Genomic DNA, 17,654 nt, shown 5'->3' with positions numbered 1-17,654 from the left:
GGACCTGTACCTGGTGAACACTATTTGCGGAGACTGGACTGACAGGCTTTATTCATTCTGAGAATTTAAATTGAGAAGAACTGCACACTCTGTCCAAAGGCTTAACCTTTAGACAAACTCATTTAGACTGACAGCTATTCAGCTACTTTCCAACAAAGCACAGTTAAGAACAACGAAAAATTTCTATTGCCCAGGATGGACGCAACAGGCAGGGCAAGACATCAGCCTTCACCATGACCAAGGTATCAGCTCAGCTTCCTCTGTGCTACAGCACTAGCCTTCACCACTGACTTGCCAGATTTTGTAGGCAAATTGGTCCACATAGGAAGACTCCTCTGCAGGCAGCTCCAATATCTTCATGGTGCCCAGCCTCCTTTCCTGACAGTGGGACTTGGCCGAACAACTCTCCCTACTAGCCTAGGGGTAAGAGAAGAGCTCAGAAGGCAACAGCCCCACTGAATAAGGGTATTAGCTATCTTCAGGTTAGGGGAAGCTGCTTCTGCGCTTCAGTTCTGCCATGATTAATCATTTCGAGTCTTCTTGCGCCTGCCCCCGAGATACTTACGCCTGGCCGCTATCTAACAGTTTGGACTGGTCCACTCAAAAGTCACACCAGACAAAGCCACACTCTGGTAGATACCACTCATATTTGGCATTTTCTTTTCCCCTTCCCCAAGAAAAGCAAGTTATTCACATGACCTCTGTGTCTGCTGTACTTGCTACAGAGCTCAGAGAACTAAAAACGACTCAAGAACTTTCTGGTGGGAACACAGGATCATCAGTGTATTAAGCTAGTCTCCAGCAGTGGCCAGGAAAGAGTGAGAGGGTGGAAGAATAGGAAAAGGATCAGAACCAAAAAACTCCCCAGAGACAACTCTTCATACGTCTTATCCCTCTTGAGCATCAGCAGCACTACAACTTCCTGTCTTCCCCACTTCCTAATTCCAGAGACAGTGTCTTAAAAGGGAATTAGTCACACAAAAGCCACCAGATTTGGCATGCCAAAACAGCCACGGTCTACTTCACTACAAAAGACAGCACAAGTTATTCAGATAGATACTTTGGCAAATGAATCACTAGAGGTAACTATGCAACAACAAGCAAAGCTGTGCTTGCCCCAAGGCTACCAGAGCACCAGCAAAAACCAAGCCCCACAACAAATTTGCTTTTACAATGCCAATTTAAGATACCATCAGGTTCAACTTTCATATCCTACCAGAATGGGACAAATAGCTGCAAGGGCTGGCAGAGCAATGCTAACCAGCTGCTCTTTAAACAGACTGCCCTGTGCTGCATTTCCCTAGAAAGAGATGTTGCAAGCATGTCCCATTCTCAGCCTTTCTTCAGAGTTCCCACAGCAAGAAGTCCGTCCCCCGCCCCAGGCGGGTCATACCTCTTCAGCCTTTCAGACTTACCATAGTATCACTCCATCTCTGTCCACAAACTATTAAGGGCTCTTTAAGGGCTATATAGGGCTCAGCTGGACGAAAGGTCAGAGCCTGCAGCAACTCATCTACTAGGCTTCTTTCGCCTCTTACTGAGCTCCCTCCCAAACCCAGTAACCACCAGGTCAAGCAAAACGGCTAGCAGCCCCAGGCCTGTACACAAGTCAGCCTGATCCAGCAACCATCAGCTACTTGCTACTACAGGACTGCTGCAGCCTAGTAGTAACATAGAACAAGGTGACAGAAGCACTGACAGAAAATCGTCACTTTCATTTGCATATCCCCCATTAATAAAGACAAGCGCAGAAGGCCAGTGAAAGCAGATGACATTTTTAAGATCAGTTTTCCCTTCTCTGGTGCTTTTCATTATGTACCAAGCAAATCTTGATTATTTCCTTTTCAAAGCTGAGGAAATTGAGGAATAGCGGAAGTTTATGTTTGACTATCACCCAGTGGCAGAAAAAGAGAGAGCAGCGAAATCTTCAATCCCAGGGCACAAATCAATCCACTAAATCACACAGCTTTTGAAGTAACCCCTTTAGTTCTTCAAGATGCAAAATCTCTTATTTAAAATGTAACAGTACAGCCTTTCCATTGTAGTAGCTGACAGAAAAGCATTCTCTGGATTTACCAAGCAGAATATCTGTTAACAGGGGAAGTAAACCATTTCCTCTGGAGATGCCAGAAAGCACCCATGAGCTACCACCACATTCCAAGATTTTCCACTAAACCCTTCCTCATCCGCTATTACTAGATTTTACAGGGGCCCTTTCAATCCACATCCATCTTCAGACACCAACCTTCCCAAAAACCTTTACCAGTTCTCCATAAAAAGAATGCTGAAGAAGATTCCTGCAGCTGGCCCTCTTCCCTCCCACATTTCTCAGGATCAGCCACTTACATAATGAACAGGAGACTTACATTGAACACAGAGGAAATACTACCAGTGACCTTTTTTAAACCTGCTGGAACTAGTCTTTAATTGCATAGAAAATGCAACTTTCATTCATCATCTAACTACAATGCTATAAAGAAACACAGGAATCCACTGATAATGATAAAATTTGATTCATCATGTTGATTAACGGTTAATTGTAGTGTCTGATGTTGATTACACAGGCTGTATTGAAGAAACCCAAATGGTGTAACTAGATTTCTAGGCATGTTCTGGATGTTGCTGCCCCTACCACAGCACCATGGTATGATATTAGAACATGCACTGTAATCACTCCTAAACAGGAGGTTCTAAAATGAAAATAAACACATGCAAGACATCCTCTTCAATCCAAATTATACACAATTAAATTCCATACATCACACATCCTTCCAGTGTAAGAAGACATACAGTTGCATTAAAGGTGACAGATGATGTCTATTTAAAACGACTCCAAACAGGGCTGGACATGGAAAAGCAGTGGATTTTCTTTAAGGAGCACATAACTGTAGGAAGATGCCCCACCATACTCCTCAGTTATTAATAATTATGCATGTAACTTCACAGCAAGGGCAGTCAAACCAAGGAAGAAGACAGGTACAGCAAGCTGTACATTGTCCTATGGCAACAGTATGGCGCTACTTCATGTTAACAGGCTGTCTTCCACTTTTTGTCCTTGGTCATGCACCACCTCAACCACATGCTTCCTTTGAACTTCTGGAGTATTAATAGGGCAGTGGCACTTCCTCATGGATGGACAGTTAAACATGCTGAAGATTAAGTCTGCAAATAAATGGAGACCGGAAGGAGCCCAGGTAAAGATATCCATTGTGCTCATGTGCTTCACTAACGTAAGCTACCGTTACCCCATTGGGATCATGAAAGCTTCTTCTGTAGGATCCTGTCTCACTAAGTTCAACAATAAGGCTATATTTGGGCACCAACTTTGTCACGGTTTCCTGACTCAGCAACTAAAAGAAAAGAAAAAAAGAAAATTAACAACAGAATATTTTTCTCTCCACAATTAGATCTCAGACACTTATACAGTCAAAACCATTCCATAGTCCTTGGAAAAAGCAGCGAAGAACATAAGCACACATTTAAAGATCTGCCTATGAAGAGGAAGGAAGAGGAAAAACATTTCTCACTTCCATTCCTATACTAAAGGTGATAATTTTTTTTTACCTTAAATATCATCCTTTTAATCCATGGTTTTTCAGACAAGAAATCCAACAAAGAAAATCCAGGATTAGGCCGGACAGCTGACATAGCTACCCAATATCCTCCAGAGCTGCTTAATCTGATATTATCTGGAAGACCAGGCATATTCTCAACAAACATATCTGCTCCACCCTTCATCAGCCCAGACACATAATACCTGAAAGTTACAATAGTAGGATTAGGACATCTTAACTCAAGCAGTCTAAGTAATAAATAAAAGTCCCAAAAGTAATTCACTTTAAAAAACCCTAATCTTTTTTTCCTTATTTTGGTATGGGGAAGTACAGCACAGCCACGTCAGCTTACTCTGTTATGCTCAAGGAGCCACTGACGGAAAGACTATGCAGTCCAGATATTTACAGTGAAAGAAAAAATTAAGCATTGAGGAAGGCCACCTTCTTTGCCATTGATATCTAAACATGAATAGAGTGTAGGGTTTCTTTTGTCATTCAACTCAGTTATTGAAGCAATCTCTAAACAGAGAGAGGTAATAATTTCAGCAAAGTCATACCCACCTCCTGATTCTAGCCAAGGTTGTCTCCTGCACCAGAACAAAGTCTTCTGCAGGAGAGAGCTGGACACCATTGGGAAACCTCAACCCCTTCATTAAGACTTTCACTTCTTTTGTTACTGTGTCATATTCAAGCAGGCTAAAAAGAAAGCATCATATTATGGTTTTGAGTGAAGAAAAATATTTATTCACCTTGGTTTCATCCTCCAGGCATTCAATCTTCTCTTACATGCATTTCACCTAAGTTAAAAAGGCAGAATAGCCAGGAAGCATTTTTGGCTTTTTATGAACACAGAAGAAATACTAAGCCACTTGAAACTGGCAGCATTCATGAAGGGTTTAGGCTGAACTTAATGCTAACACCTTCCTTTTTAAAATAGACGTTCCATGCAAGTCTTCTTGAAGGAAAAAGAAGAATCTAATTTATTTTGCTGCATGTCTCATTAGCAACATCCACACATCCTCTCACCCTCTCCTGGGCAGTGCAGTGTTTGCACAGTGGTTTATAAAGAGAAAAAACTTGAAGACCAAGGAAGCTGAGCTTACAATAAGTTAAATGCCTTGGGGAAGAGATACTTGCCGCCCATCATCTGTGCCTTCCATTAGCAAGAATAAGTAGTCTCGTCTTTGCCATTTGCTACTGGACTCAGTGAAGTAGATTTTCCTCCCATCCCGGGTCACTGTAAGATCATTCAGAAATGACAACTTCTGTCCTTCAATTAGTGCTTTGTTTGACACAAGCATTTTTGTATCACCTGGTTACAGAGAGAAGAAAAAAAACCCGAAAAGACAGAGAAGACAAGTTTTTGTATGTCCTGCCATGGAAATTAGTTAAGTACTAACATGAAATTAGCAGGCACTTCACATTTTTTCCATTCCTGCCTCTGTTAAGTAATAAGGTTATGGGTTGTAATGTAACAACTCAAGACCGAACATGAATGACCAGGAGAAAAAAAACCAGAAGAGTAGATGATGTTCCATATTGATAAGTGCCAGACTTTTCATGTTTCTGAAGCTCATATAAAACCAAGTGCAAACTCAGGTCCCAACCTTGTAGAAAGATGCAGGCAAACCAGTCACCACTCCCTCTTTCCCCATAAATCTGTAGGAACAGAGAGTAATACTTTCTAAACATTAAAACATCAGCAGGTTCACTAACATGCTCTGCTGCAGTCAGCTCTGCCACGTATTACCAGGCAAATTATTAAGGTCAAATATCTAAAATGAATCAAAATCTATTGAAGTAATCTTTGGCACAGGGTTTGGGTTGGTTTGTTTACTTGTTTTTGTCATGACTGAGCTAATATGGCAGCTGTCTGCCATCAAAAGGGGAGACCTTGATCAAAACCTCCCAGATCCACACAGTCTGAGCCCTATGGTTACACCTCATCTAGCAGTTGGCTAGCCTCCTTCTCCCCACCTGAAGCCAGTCTGGAAGTATACGGTGTGAGAAAATCATCCCCACACAAAAGCAACTATCGCTTTCTGAGAGCACAGCTGCTAAAGCTGAGATCTGGCTCAGAGACACATAAGAAAGGGCACGATGCAGAAGTGCCTTTCCAGCAGGGACAAGCCACTTGGTCTTCAGCCACACCAAAATACATTTCGCTTCACTTTCTACAGATTGGGGTTACAGGGAAGTTAAGAGCTCTTCACTACCATACAGCGAGATCAAGGCAGAAACAGAAGTACAGCAAACGTGACAAAAAGTTTATGTAACAGCAATATTTTTCCCCCATAATGAAAACAGAAACAATTACACAGAGCTTTATTCATGGATCCTGAGGTACCAATTTTGACAACCAAAAGCAGAAGATAAGCCACTGTTAATTCTGATCCAGACAGACAGATATAGAGAGGAAGTGATTGCTACAAGAAAATAAATATCACACAGCATATTTCATCCAGACAGCTCCAAACCCACTTTACAAAGAAGTCAAGCATCGTTTTGCCTCCAGTGTCTGGCAAAACTGCAAATGAAGGCCAGATTTGTCAGTGGAAGATAAGTTTTGAGCAGAAAAGTCATACCTGTACCAGGATTAACTTCATAGAGTCCATAATAAGCATCTGCCACAAAAAGGGTGTTATTTGGCCCCACTCTGATGCCAAGTGGTCTTCCACATGTTGGCTCATCTTCAGGAGTTCCTTAGGAAACAATTTTTAAATGTTTTTCCCAATAGAAATAAATACAAGGCATTCAGGCTACCTACGTAGGTCAAACTGTAACTTAATGAAACTCTATGGCCAGCACCACACACATCCATTAAAGAAATGATTCTTACTTTCCTAGGTGTGAGTGAAACAGATATCCCCATGTTTTCACCAGTCTAGAGAGAATCTCATAATTTGCCAGGCCAGTAGATAGCTAAGAGCTGCCCCAAGTAGGACTGAATGTAAGAAAATTGGATTTAATTAAACACTTCTCAGAAAGAATCAGTTTTACTACGGGTTTCTTTTTCTTTTCTAAATAAAAAAAAAAATTACATGCACATATTGGAACTTTCTTTTTCTGGAAAGCTCCCACACTGTCATGAAAGAGCTGGTTTCTCAAGACACAGACACTGAAGACTTCTAAGTGAGGAAGAAGGGGAATACTGCAAATCTGAAAAATGTGTCTACTTGAGTCCTGAAGAACTAAGAACTTCAGAATATCTGCAGTTTGAAAGATGAGTAAAAGAAACTTCTGGAGAAGGTAGTCAGCTACAGCCTTTCCACTTCCCTCCCCAACTCAGGCAGTACTGAGATGGCCAATGTTAAGCTTCCCCATAGAAATGGTTCTGTTAATAAACAAGCTACTACCAGTTTTTCTCACTCAGTTCCAGAAATCTCATTAAATGAATCAAATAAGTGGTTCAGAAAGAGGTGTGGAATTCAACAAGACATAACTGCAATTCAGTGGTGAGAAGACAGAAATATCATGACCAATGGAAGGTCTCTGCTAAAGCAGGTGCAGCCACCACAACCCCCCGCTGTACTTACAAACAGAGGAAGGGGAATTAGTACATGACATGCAAGGCAAAATTTTGTAGATGGGGAAGTGATATTTATTTTCAAAATCCTCTAAATAAGTTGATCTTTTCAACTCACACATTATCTCAGAGTTCATTCACTCACACTTGTTTAGGAGTCCTCAGTTTTTTATGGCCCTTCACCTCAATCTTGCCGACTTCAGCTTCCATAAATATTAGGCCAGGTTGCTGCCCATTTTTTTCTTGTTTAGGATACATGCTTTTTCTAGATGGACTAACAGGAAAAGGAATGTTTGTGATGCACTTCAACCTCATCTTCATCCTGGTGTTAAGATACAGGATCTTCTACTGACAAGTCACCCATGATCAGCATTACGAGACTGCAGGCCTTGTAGTTATGACATAAAAAACCCGCATTCCTAAATTTTACTGCTGGGAACAGTGTTCTTTGTTATCAAGAGCACCCATTCCCATCCATTTGGCCCTTTGTTCTGCTCTTCCTTCCAGGGCTTATATACATATTCCACTCGTACAAATATATTAATATTTCTGTTAAAAAAATGCTACAGAGGAAGATATGCACTTGCATGAGCAATCCAGACAGAACACCAGTTTAATGAACACAAGCCCTGACCCAGACATTTTCAGGTACATTATGTTCAGGAGCTGTCACTCACCACAAGGACCGTGGCCAATTCTAGCTATTGTTTGTATTTCCCCATCTTCAATTTTGATAATCTTCCCATCAGCTGTCCCAGTAAATAGCACATCTGCAAAAACAACTGGTGTGATTAGATTGATCACAAAACTGTAGTGGTGAACATCCTTTTACGTGATCCTTCTACTAGCATGAAGTAGAGTTGATGTTTAAGTTACAGTGAAGTAACAGTCTTCTTCAGACATAACAAAAGAATAAAGAGGGAAGGGGAAAGATGAAGGCAAATAAAAAGTATTTGGTTAGATTTCTTCCAACTCAAAAGGAAGAGGAAGGATTTAAGCCTTAGGAATTATGAATATGGGATACAAAGCTTTTCACCTGTAAGTGGTCCAAATCCTTGGTTAAAGGTGGACATAACAACTTAATGGCTAGTCACTGGATTGATCCCTCTGAACAAATTTCTATATCATAAAAGGTGATCAGGCTCTGCATCCATCTTGCCGCTCTTCAATGAGAGACTGACTAGATAAACCTTCTCATTCTGATACAGTCCACATAGGCTGCCGGACACCTGCCAGTGCTCATATTGTATCTGTTCTGGAGAAGACTTCCAAAAACTATAGCAATTGAACAACCACCCAAACCAAAACCTTTGCCAAATTACTGTATGCATGCTAAGCCATGTGATAGCATAAGACAGATTCACTGAACACAAACAACACACAAACTCTTCCATACAACCAAATTAAATGAAAGACCATTGGATTAGTAGAGCCCATTGCTTGGACTTCTCCATCTCCAGTTCAACTGAAGATTTAAGTTTGCTAATTACACTTTTAAAAGGGAATAAGAATACTTCAACATTTATTCATACAAAACTTATTCCCAATCAGGTTGATTATTTCACCCATAGGTCAGTTGTCCCTTGCAGGAAGGTTTCCTTAAAGAGTTTCCAATGAGACTGACGGAACTAGGTAACAGAAAAGAGCCAGTGGCTTCAGGTAATCACTTTAGCACATTGTTAACAGAGATGGGCAGAATAAGCATAGTCTGAGGAAGGAACTTAGATTAGTTTCTTGCTGGGTAAAATAATTTTTAATAATATTTTATTAGTTTATTAGAAGATATAGCAGAAGGAAAATAAATGATATGGCTACTGAGCACCTCTTGTACTGAAGGATGTTTCAGTAAGGGCCTTGCTTGCAACTCCCACACCCTTTCCTTTTCACACTGAAACAGTCAAGAACTCATATGTCAGGAGTAGTTTCTAGCTTTAACCCCCTTCAGGAGGCACAGGAAACAACCCCTGCACAAAGCTGGTTTCCTACTAAGTGGGTGTCCTGCTATTACAAGCCTAGTCACCTCATTAAGAAACTACTCAGAGGTTTGTGGTTTGGGGAGAATGCATTGTGTGGTAAGAGAGAGATATAGGATGGCACCTGTAATGCATGTAACAGCACTAAAATGTAAACATATAAGCAAAAATTAACATCACAAATCTCAGCTCCTCAGAGTCAATGAGCATTAAGAGAGTAGGTAGTATCTTGTAAATATTAATTCCCAGTTAAGAGTTAGACAAATGAAAAATGGGACCACTTCCTCCAAACAATCCTGGAAGACAGGGATTTTTAATCTGGCAACAAAACTTATTTTATACTGGGGAAAGAGGAGAAAAACAGTATATAGCCACCAGGTTTTGCTGCATAACACATTTTTTTTATTAAAAAAAAATACCTCGATATTCAAAATAACTTCCAGAGTTTGTTATCTAAGAACTATATGGCTGAACAAACCCTTACCAATACAGCAACATTCAAAGACCCTTCTTTAAAAACATATACTGTCAGTGCTTACCCCCAATATTGACAATGGACTCTGGTCCGACCAGCTGATTTTCCCATAACCGCTCAGCTTTGCGTAACTTGATATTGGGCTCTAGCGCACCTGTCAGGAGTGGAGGTTCCTTCAAACTGCAAAACAGAACACAGACCTCATAGTCCTTTGTACAAATCTGCAAACGCTCTTTAGCGACGTATTGGATCATTGTTTTTCTAGTTCGCCAACTCCTGCAAACCTGTCCTATGCTTTACATACAGCATATTTCAAAAAAGAAAACACAGCCGACAAGCTGAAAAACTGACTCTTGTTCATCAAGGACCATAATTTTCTGGTTCTGATGATAAGAAAAGTTGCATTTATGTATTCCTAAGACGTATCTGGAAATCTATACAGCTTCAAGTCCAACAACACGTTTCCAATTCATCTATCTTACACAAAGGCAAAGCATTTCTGCATTGCCACAACAGAAAAGAATAACTGCTTTCTTACTCAGCTGAATGAGTCGTTTGTACCAGAATTTTTCCTAAGCAGATATATGCAAATACCTAAGCAAAAAGATTTTTAAATTTAAAAGCCTGGCATTTTACAGAATCACAGAATGGCAGGGGTTGGAAGGGACCTCTGGAGATCATCTCGTCCAACCCCCCTGCTTGAGCAGGAACATCTAGAGCAGGGGGCACAGGAACGTGTCCAGGTGGGTTTTGAATGTCTCCAGGGAAGGAGACTCCACAGCCTCCCCGGGCAGCCTGTGCCACTGCTCTGTCACCCTCACAGTAAAGAAGTTTTTTCTCATGCTTAGCTGGAACTTCCTGTGTTCCAACTTGTTCCCATTGCCCCTTGTCCTGTCGTTGGGCACCACTGAAAAGAGGCCAGTCCCATCCTCTTGACACCTACCCTTTAGATATTTATAGGTATTGATAAGATCCCACCTCAGTCTTCTCTTCTCCAGGCTGAACAAACCCAAATCTCTCAGCCTTTCTTCATAAGAGAGATGCTCCAGTCCCTGATCATCTTGGTAGCTCTCGCTCTGCTGGACTTGCTCAAGCAGTTCCCTGTCCTTCTTAAACTGGGTGGACCGAAACTGGACGCCGTAATCCAAATGTGGTCTCACTAGAGCAGGGTAGAGGGGGAGGATAACCTCCGACAACCTGCTGGCCACACTCCTTTTTATGCACCCAGGATACCATTGGCCTTCTTGGCCACAAGGGCACGGTGCTGGTTCATGGTCAACTTGCTGTCCTCCAACACTCCAATACAGCGAGATCTGACACTGTATTGCATTTTCACCGGGGGGGGGGGGGGGGCGGGGGGGGTCGGGGGGGCAGAAGATTCATTACTAATTAGCATACAGCTAGGGAAAAAAGTGTGCTGGTAGATTGAGCACTGCAGCACACATGCTTTCATACCATATTGAAACACAGATTCTAGTTCATGACTTGAATGCATTCCCACAGAGAAAGACCAACTCAGAGGATTAAGTTGCACATAAACTTAAAGGGCATTGAACTGAACGTCAAAATGACAAAATAAGATCCAGTCTTGCAAGCCCTTATTCACTTAAATAGCCAGGTTCAAACCAACTGGAGTTCCAACCATTTACAGAAACGTGGAGGAGGGAAGCAGTAAGATGCCTACACAGCTTCAACTTAAATACCAGGCCCCAAAGCACTGTGCTTCAAAACCAGCCTTAACTGTGCTAACAAACATGTTTCAGCTTCTTAGGTTCTTAAAAACACACACATAAGCCACCTCAGTCTCAATGAGTTAAGGATTTCAAGTTATTACTCAAAGCTGCATACACGCCCAGGGTGGTAAGCCTATTAGGTGTTCATTCACATGAATATGCTAAAGCTCCCTAGGCCAGGTTTTGAAATAATTTTTCAAAAAAATTTTTTTAAATAACTCCTTATATGGCCATAAGCAAACACCTTCCACCTGTAGAATCTTAAAAAAAATGAGGTTTGACTCCAAAACTTGCCCAGTTTCACAGGATCCAGAACCTATTTGTCATTAACCACATTGCAACTCTGCTACTCATATGGTGAAAATCATTACAATTTCTAGAGCTTCAGTGACTGGGGGGAAAATGTCAACTGAAATTGCAAACTATAAAAGGTATGAAAATTGACAAAAACAGGTTCAGAACACAAATAATTCAAAAGGAGAGAAAAATACATACTTTTATCGGTCTGCTAACAGGCAGCAAACTTTTCTTTAAGTATGTATTACTGCAGTAGCAAAGCCAACCGAATTACTAGCTCCTGTCCACAGAAGATTTACAGCAGACATGTCTTCACAGTGCTAAAATAAATTTGTTTTCTGTCCCTTCTTCCAAGCATTAGAGAGTTTCAGATGAGGATAACAGGCTTCAGATAAGGAATTAATTTGCTGGGAGCTTTGGACAGTTGTGTTTGCAAGCAGAAAATCCTCCCTGGGATCACTGTTATCCAAGACAGGCTCACAGGTAAAGAACTTGAAATAAACCAGAGTTGCAGGAATTTGACATGGTGTTTCACAGATCACATCTGGTTTCTTCTCCCCCCCCCCTTATTCCTCATCATTTCCAGTGGCTTACAGGAATAACATCACTATTAGCAAATGCAATTTCTACATGTTCTTTTACTGAAGGGATTGAATCAGGCAGCACCTACCTCCTTGGGCTTTTTCAAAACATTTCATAAACGTCACACAGAATCATCCTATCTATTGTACAAACTGGAACCACTTCTGGCAATGAAGCTAAGAAGCTAATTAAGAACATATAGCAATATAAGCCAGTGATTTGGGCAGGACGAATAGTCTTGCAAAAGGGACTTAAAGTAAGAAATGTAAGCATGCAGAATACTGTTACCCTGGACTAGAATTAGACCAGGACTATGTAATAGGAAAAGCATTACAGACGTATTCTGTTGGCTTTCAGAATTACTGTTCAGTTGCAATGTACTTCAGGGAACTGGATTTTATTAAACCCAACCACAGCAGAAAGTATTTCATTATGCTTTGCAATGAGGCAGCTTATGTCTAATAGCCCATTGGCAAGACTTGTAAGTACTACCCTACCGCATTGTTTCTTTCGCCTCTAGAGATATTTACAGTATTGTTCCTTTTTGTTAATGAATTATCAAGTTGATCATAAATATTTAGCAGACTGAGCATTTTCACTTACTTCAAAATGCCAGGAGCACTAAACAGCGTGACTCCACCCTATGCTACCAGTCAGTGTGTTTCGCGCACTTCTCCCAACACAGGTCACGTCTTCTCAAGCTACACGTTTGATGCAGACCTCGATTCAGTTGTTTATAAATTCAGACAGGGCAGAAGTCACCTAGCTGCATAGCCTTCTGAGATCTGTATTTAAATATAACATCCCCATATGGTTCCACTTGTACAAAGCACCAAATCAACCCAGTCAGGTTATTCATTTCAATTTCCATCCTCAGATAAACAGTCTCTCTTTGACAGAACTATAATAGCAGAGGTACAGCTTGGTCCTTAGTGAAAATGAAGTTCTTGTTTCACAGAAGGCAAGAGTGCACCTAAGTAATCACAAGCTCCACTGACAGCTTGGACAGCAGAAAGTCACTTTCTAGATTAATGATCAAAGAAAGTAATTCAGCTTCTTCAATGATCAGTAGTGACACACAACTGCACAAGATGGCTCAGAAACAGACTGAGTATGCAAAGTAAGCTGTGGGAATGGATAATCACTCCCCAGTTTCTTAATCCAGTTAGAACCACTTTACACGGTTGACTCTTGTTTGCTAAAAAAATCCCCCCAAAAAACAACACAACACATACTAGAAGTTATGCTTCAATAACATTTATTTAAAAAAAAAAAAGCAACAATTTACCTTATAGGCTGAGGGTCTATAGGACAATCCAGTAGAACAGTTACTCCAAGCAGGGGCACAGTTAGAGATGCAGCCAAAGTCAAGAAGGTAACACGGAACACCTTGCTGCTGTAAGTACTGCCAAAACCAGACAGGAAATAGGATTAACATGTTAAGCTGTTTTAAGATACAATAGTCTTTAAAAATTCTTTCACGGCCTATTTTCTTCACAAAAGGAACCAGAAATACTTTTGCCCAACCACCATCCTGAATGACCTTTAAGGTCCATTTTGAACCCTTTAGGATAATAGAAAGGGATATTTATCCAGTCTCAGCATACTGGCATCATTTAAGGCAAAGTACTTTCATGTACAGATTTCATGCATGCTACAGGTTACAGCTGACTAAAAAAAAAAACCACCAAAAAACACAACAACAAAAAACACAAACAAACAAACAACAAAAAAAACCACAAGAAATGGAGGGAAGGTGATGTTGTTTCATTGGGGTTTCTTTAACTTGATCTTCAGTTTTGGCAATGGTTTTCATCCCAGCACAAATTCTGTATGAAAAGTTCAACTAAAACAGCAAACGTTAGAGGAAGTTAAATAAAAGCTTGTGTAACTTAGTGAACATTGGTTTGAAACTCAAGCCAAAGCACAACCAAGAGACATGTACTTGCAGTACTGATATCAGCATCAAGGTAACCTCTGGGATTATCAGCTGGAACAGCAAGTACAAAACTAGGCATGGATTTGCTCACCGCTTGCATGCACAATGTACAGAAGTCAGAATATTCATAATCTATCACAGCTCTTTCCTGATGGTACAACTGCTCCCAGCCCCTCTCTTCTGGCATCAGGTGTAGACGGTTAGGATGCAGGCCTGCCCCAGTTTCCCCAGCTCTGCACAGTACCCAACAGGCCATCACAAGCCATTGTGCAAATCACCAGGCTGTGCCAAGGTGACTGCTACAACAATGCTGACAGCCTGCCACAAGAGCTGCTGCTGCTGCTAGCCCAAAGTCAGTTCAGCCCACTCCAAGAAGTGTTAGCATTGCTGCTGTTGGTCACCAAACTTTCCCCAGCTCCCCCCAGGCACTCACCACCTCAGCCTAACTCCTTTCCACCAGCATGCCTAATTACTCCTGCTCTCAGATATAGCGAAAAATAAATTTTGTCGCTTGTACTCAAGAGCACAGCATTCCCATCATGAACTTCAGCAGTGTTACAGCACTAAGCTTGTCTCCATCTGAGCTGGACCAGGCTGTGAAAATGCTTCAGAACAAGCTTTCTCATCTGCACTTACACCTCTTCATACTTTCCAAGAGCCAGACTGCCCTTGTAATTAATTATAAGAACTCAGCACTTCCTGCTCTAACAGTAGATGTCTCGAGGAAGCAACAACCTCCCAATCTGTTTCCCCTTGGATCTGGAATTGAGAGTAGGTGGTAGAGATACAAGGCAATCCCCAAGTTCACACAAAGACAAAGACTTCAGCTGTCAGCCTTCTCCTTCCACTGTCCTTCAGAAGATGAAGGCTCAATACTTTAAGATTAAAAGTACTATCAGCAGACACCCAAGCATCTTTGTGACATCTGAGAACAGCTCACACAAAAGGAAGCAGCTAAAGATGGATGGGAACGCATCTGCCAAAGCCAACTTAATTAAAGCTCCTGAAAGCATGATTTAAGTAAAGGTCATATTTCTGATCCTCATTCAAACTAGCAAGGAACTGCCAATGAAGGAAAAAGGCAGGAACATTGAGGTGACAAACTCATACTTCAAGCCTGCAAACTGCAAGAACTACTTTAGACACTGCTGAAACCACAAGAATTTAAATAAAACCCCAAAACTTTTTTAAAAAAATTAAAACGTCAGCTGCTCAGCATCCTTATAAAAATAAACAAATAAAACTCACCCAATATAGAATACCAACAACTGTAAGTTACTGACTGGTTACTGGAAAGAACCACTGAAGTATTGGTTCACCAACACTGATAAGCAAAACAGAAATCCTTAGCTAATTGTGCCTCTGATAATTAATCCTACATGGACACCAGCCACAAATCTCAATAATTCAATTTACCAGGACTCCAGCTGTAATAACAACAATTTAGTTGCTACTAAGAACTAAAAAGAGAAGCCATTGCACAAACTCTTGAAGACAGACAGTGGGCTGGCAAGACGATACTGTAGGCCACCATAGCCAGGAGTCGAGGCTGCCTCATCCTCTTGGCAAAAGAGCTGTTGGGTGGCCAGAGGGAAAAGTAACTGCAATCAAGAGTTTCTGCCATGGCTCCCAGCCAGAAAAAGGGCAGACTCCAGAATTTCTTCAACTGGTTTCATGCAGGACAGCCTCATGAAAACAGGACCTGTGGATACTCTGGATCGTTGCTGGAGCCCTAGAAATTAAACTGATTTGAGCAAAGTTACCAAGAGCGGCTGAAGCCAGGAAGAGCAGCCTCTCAAGCTGAGAGATGCCGATGCTCTCCTTCAAAAACAGGGGCTACGCATGCAAGCCACCATATACAGTCTTTCATTCTGATGACCCTGAAGGGCAGAGATAAGAATCTGCAAGGTACTCAAACTGGAAGAGACACAACAGATGGTGAACCGAAGTATTATAAGTGATCAACTACTTCATTCAGCGGAAGGCAAAGCAAACACCACCACTTTCTTATTGCAGCTATTGCCTTTAGTTACACTGAAGCCAATTTTTTATAAAATTCCTAAACAGAAAATTGTAAATGGAACCTTCTTTAACTTAGCCACAAACAAATGGACTGTTTATAAGGTTATTGTATCTCAGACACGTATAGACTAGTCTTTGAACCGAGGATTACTCTGTAAACTATTGCCAAATATAAGCTGACTAACCAGAGTTATACAGGACTTAATCACGCCCACAATAAATCTGTGCAAGCTGCAATGGGATAATTGTTATTTCTTGACCAGCAAAAGTCCTCAAACAGACCCATTTTAAAAAATAGCCACGAATTTAACCTTTTTTTTTTGGTTAAGAACTCTTCCTGCAGTTTGGCAGAAGCAGGTGTGCAGGCCCTGCCCAAAACCCTCCTCCCTCCGTCAGCCACCTCCAGCAGAAGCAGGAGCACTGGGGAGAGAAGCACCCGCTGCGGAGCCGGGTCAGGCCAGGCCGAGCGGAGCCTCTCCGCGCCCAGCACATTTCCCGCAGGCCAGGCCTAATCACCGCCTTACAGCCCCGGGTCAGGCCGGGCCCCCCAGCCCGCCCGCCCGCCCATCGCGAACCCTCCGCCTGGGCTCCCCGGCCAGACCCAGCCCTTTCCCCGAGTCCGGCCGAGCACCACCACGCACCGGCCGGACCCGTGCCCTCAGCTTCCCCTGTCACGTCCCGGCCCTCCTCTCCCCTCAGCCTAGGCCTGCCCCGCCCCCACGGTCACGGAAGGCCCCCCTCCCCCGTGGGGCCGAGGAGGTCCCCACCTGCCCTCCTTGGCCTCCTGCGCCGGGCTGTCCTCGGTGATGACCTGCGAGCGGACGGACCGGCGCTGCCGCAGACCCTCCGCCTCATTCATGCTGCCGGTACCGGTGCCACCGGCGCTCCCGCCGCCCGCCCCGCCCTCTCACACACCCCCGCGGCCCCGCCCCCGCGGCCCCGCCCCCCAAACACCCCCGCGGCCCCGCCCCCACCCTCGTCAGGCGGCAGTCGTCCCCGCGCCGCGGCGGGCCAGAGTAGGCAGCCGTTCCTGTACGTTCGCCGCTGCTGGGTCCGGCCCCTCCGGAGGGCAGGGCGGAATAATAGCTACCCTGCCGCCACGGGGATCTCAGCGAGCTCCACCGCTGCCTCCCGGGCGGCCGGGGACCTCTGTGGGCAGGGCCAGGGCTGCAGGCGTCCCTCCCCCGGGCGCGGCGAGCCCGAGTCCCAGCGCCCGCAAGATGGCGCCAGGAAACCGCGAGGGGGGAACAGAGGGAGGGAGGGGGTAATGGTCTCCTGTGGGACGGCGGGGAGGCAGAGGACCGCCGGGGGACTCTGGGGCGTGGAGGGCTAATCCCTCCCCGGCTCCGGGAGCCAGTGGCGGGGGTTGGAGCTGGCAGAGCTGCCTGTCCCCCTCAACGACTTTGGTACCCTGGGTATGGCTTAATCCAGATGCAAGGGGTGACACCTGCTCCCCTGTCTTTGTCAGCCCACAGGCTCCCAGAACATCACCTTTTGCTCCTGTCTTGGCCTTTTGGGTAACACAACGTGCTGAGATTTCTTCCTGGCTTCTT

The 17,654-nt window shown here is 43.2% G+C and overlaps 1 protein-coding gene across 3 annotated transcripts; it reads right to left on the bottom strand.

The window, feature by feature from the left end:
• Window positions 1-2,408: 2,408 nt before the first annotated feature.
• Window positions 2,409-17,026, bottom strand: APMAP (adipocyte plasma membrane associated protein). 3 transcript variants are annotated; one of them, XM_075088576.1, is made up of 9 exons: window positions 16,869-17,026; window positions 13,429-13,545; window positions 9,593-9,708; window positions 7,758-7,850; window positions 6,140-6,256; window positions 4,692-4,866; window positions 4,116-4,250; window positions 3,565-3,757; window positions 2,409-3,350 (listed from the first exon to the last, which is right to left on the bottom strand). In XM_075088576.1, exons 1-9 carry the CDS (start codon window positions 16,958-16,960, stop codon window positions 3,141-3,143), a joined length of 1,248 nt encoding a protein of 415 aa, XP_074944677.1. In that variant the 5' UTR covers window positions 16,961-17,026; the 3' UTR covers window positions 2,409-3,140. The 3 variants fall into 3 exon arrangements, with proteins under 3 accessions (XP_074944677.1, XP_074944676.1, XP_074944678.1); XM_075088575.1 differs by having other exon boundaries at window positions 7,758-7,862; window positions 16,869-17,006; XM_075088577.1 differs by lacking the exon at window positions 7,758-7,850 and having other exon boundaries at window positions 16,869-17,006.
• Window positions 17,027-17,654: the final 628 nt, after the last annotated feature.

Source organism: Phalacrocorax aristotelis, chromosome 3 (genome assembly GCF_949628215.1).
Source record: "Phalacrocorax aristotelis chromosome 3, bGulAri2.1, whole genome shotgun sequence".
Taxonomy (NCBI): domain Eukaryota; kingdom Metazoa; phylum Chordata; class Aves; order Suliformes; family Phalacrocoracidae; genus Phalacrocorax; species Phalacrocorax aristotelis.
This window is presented reverse-complemented; position numbering and strand designations above follow the sequence as displayed.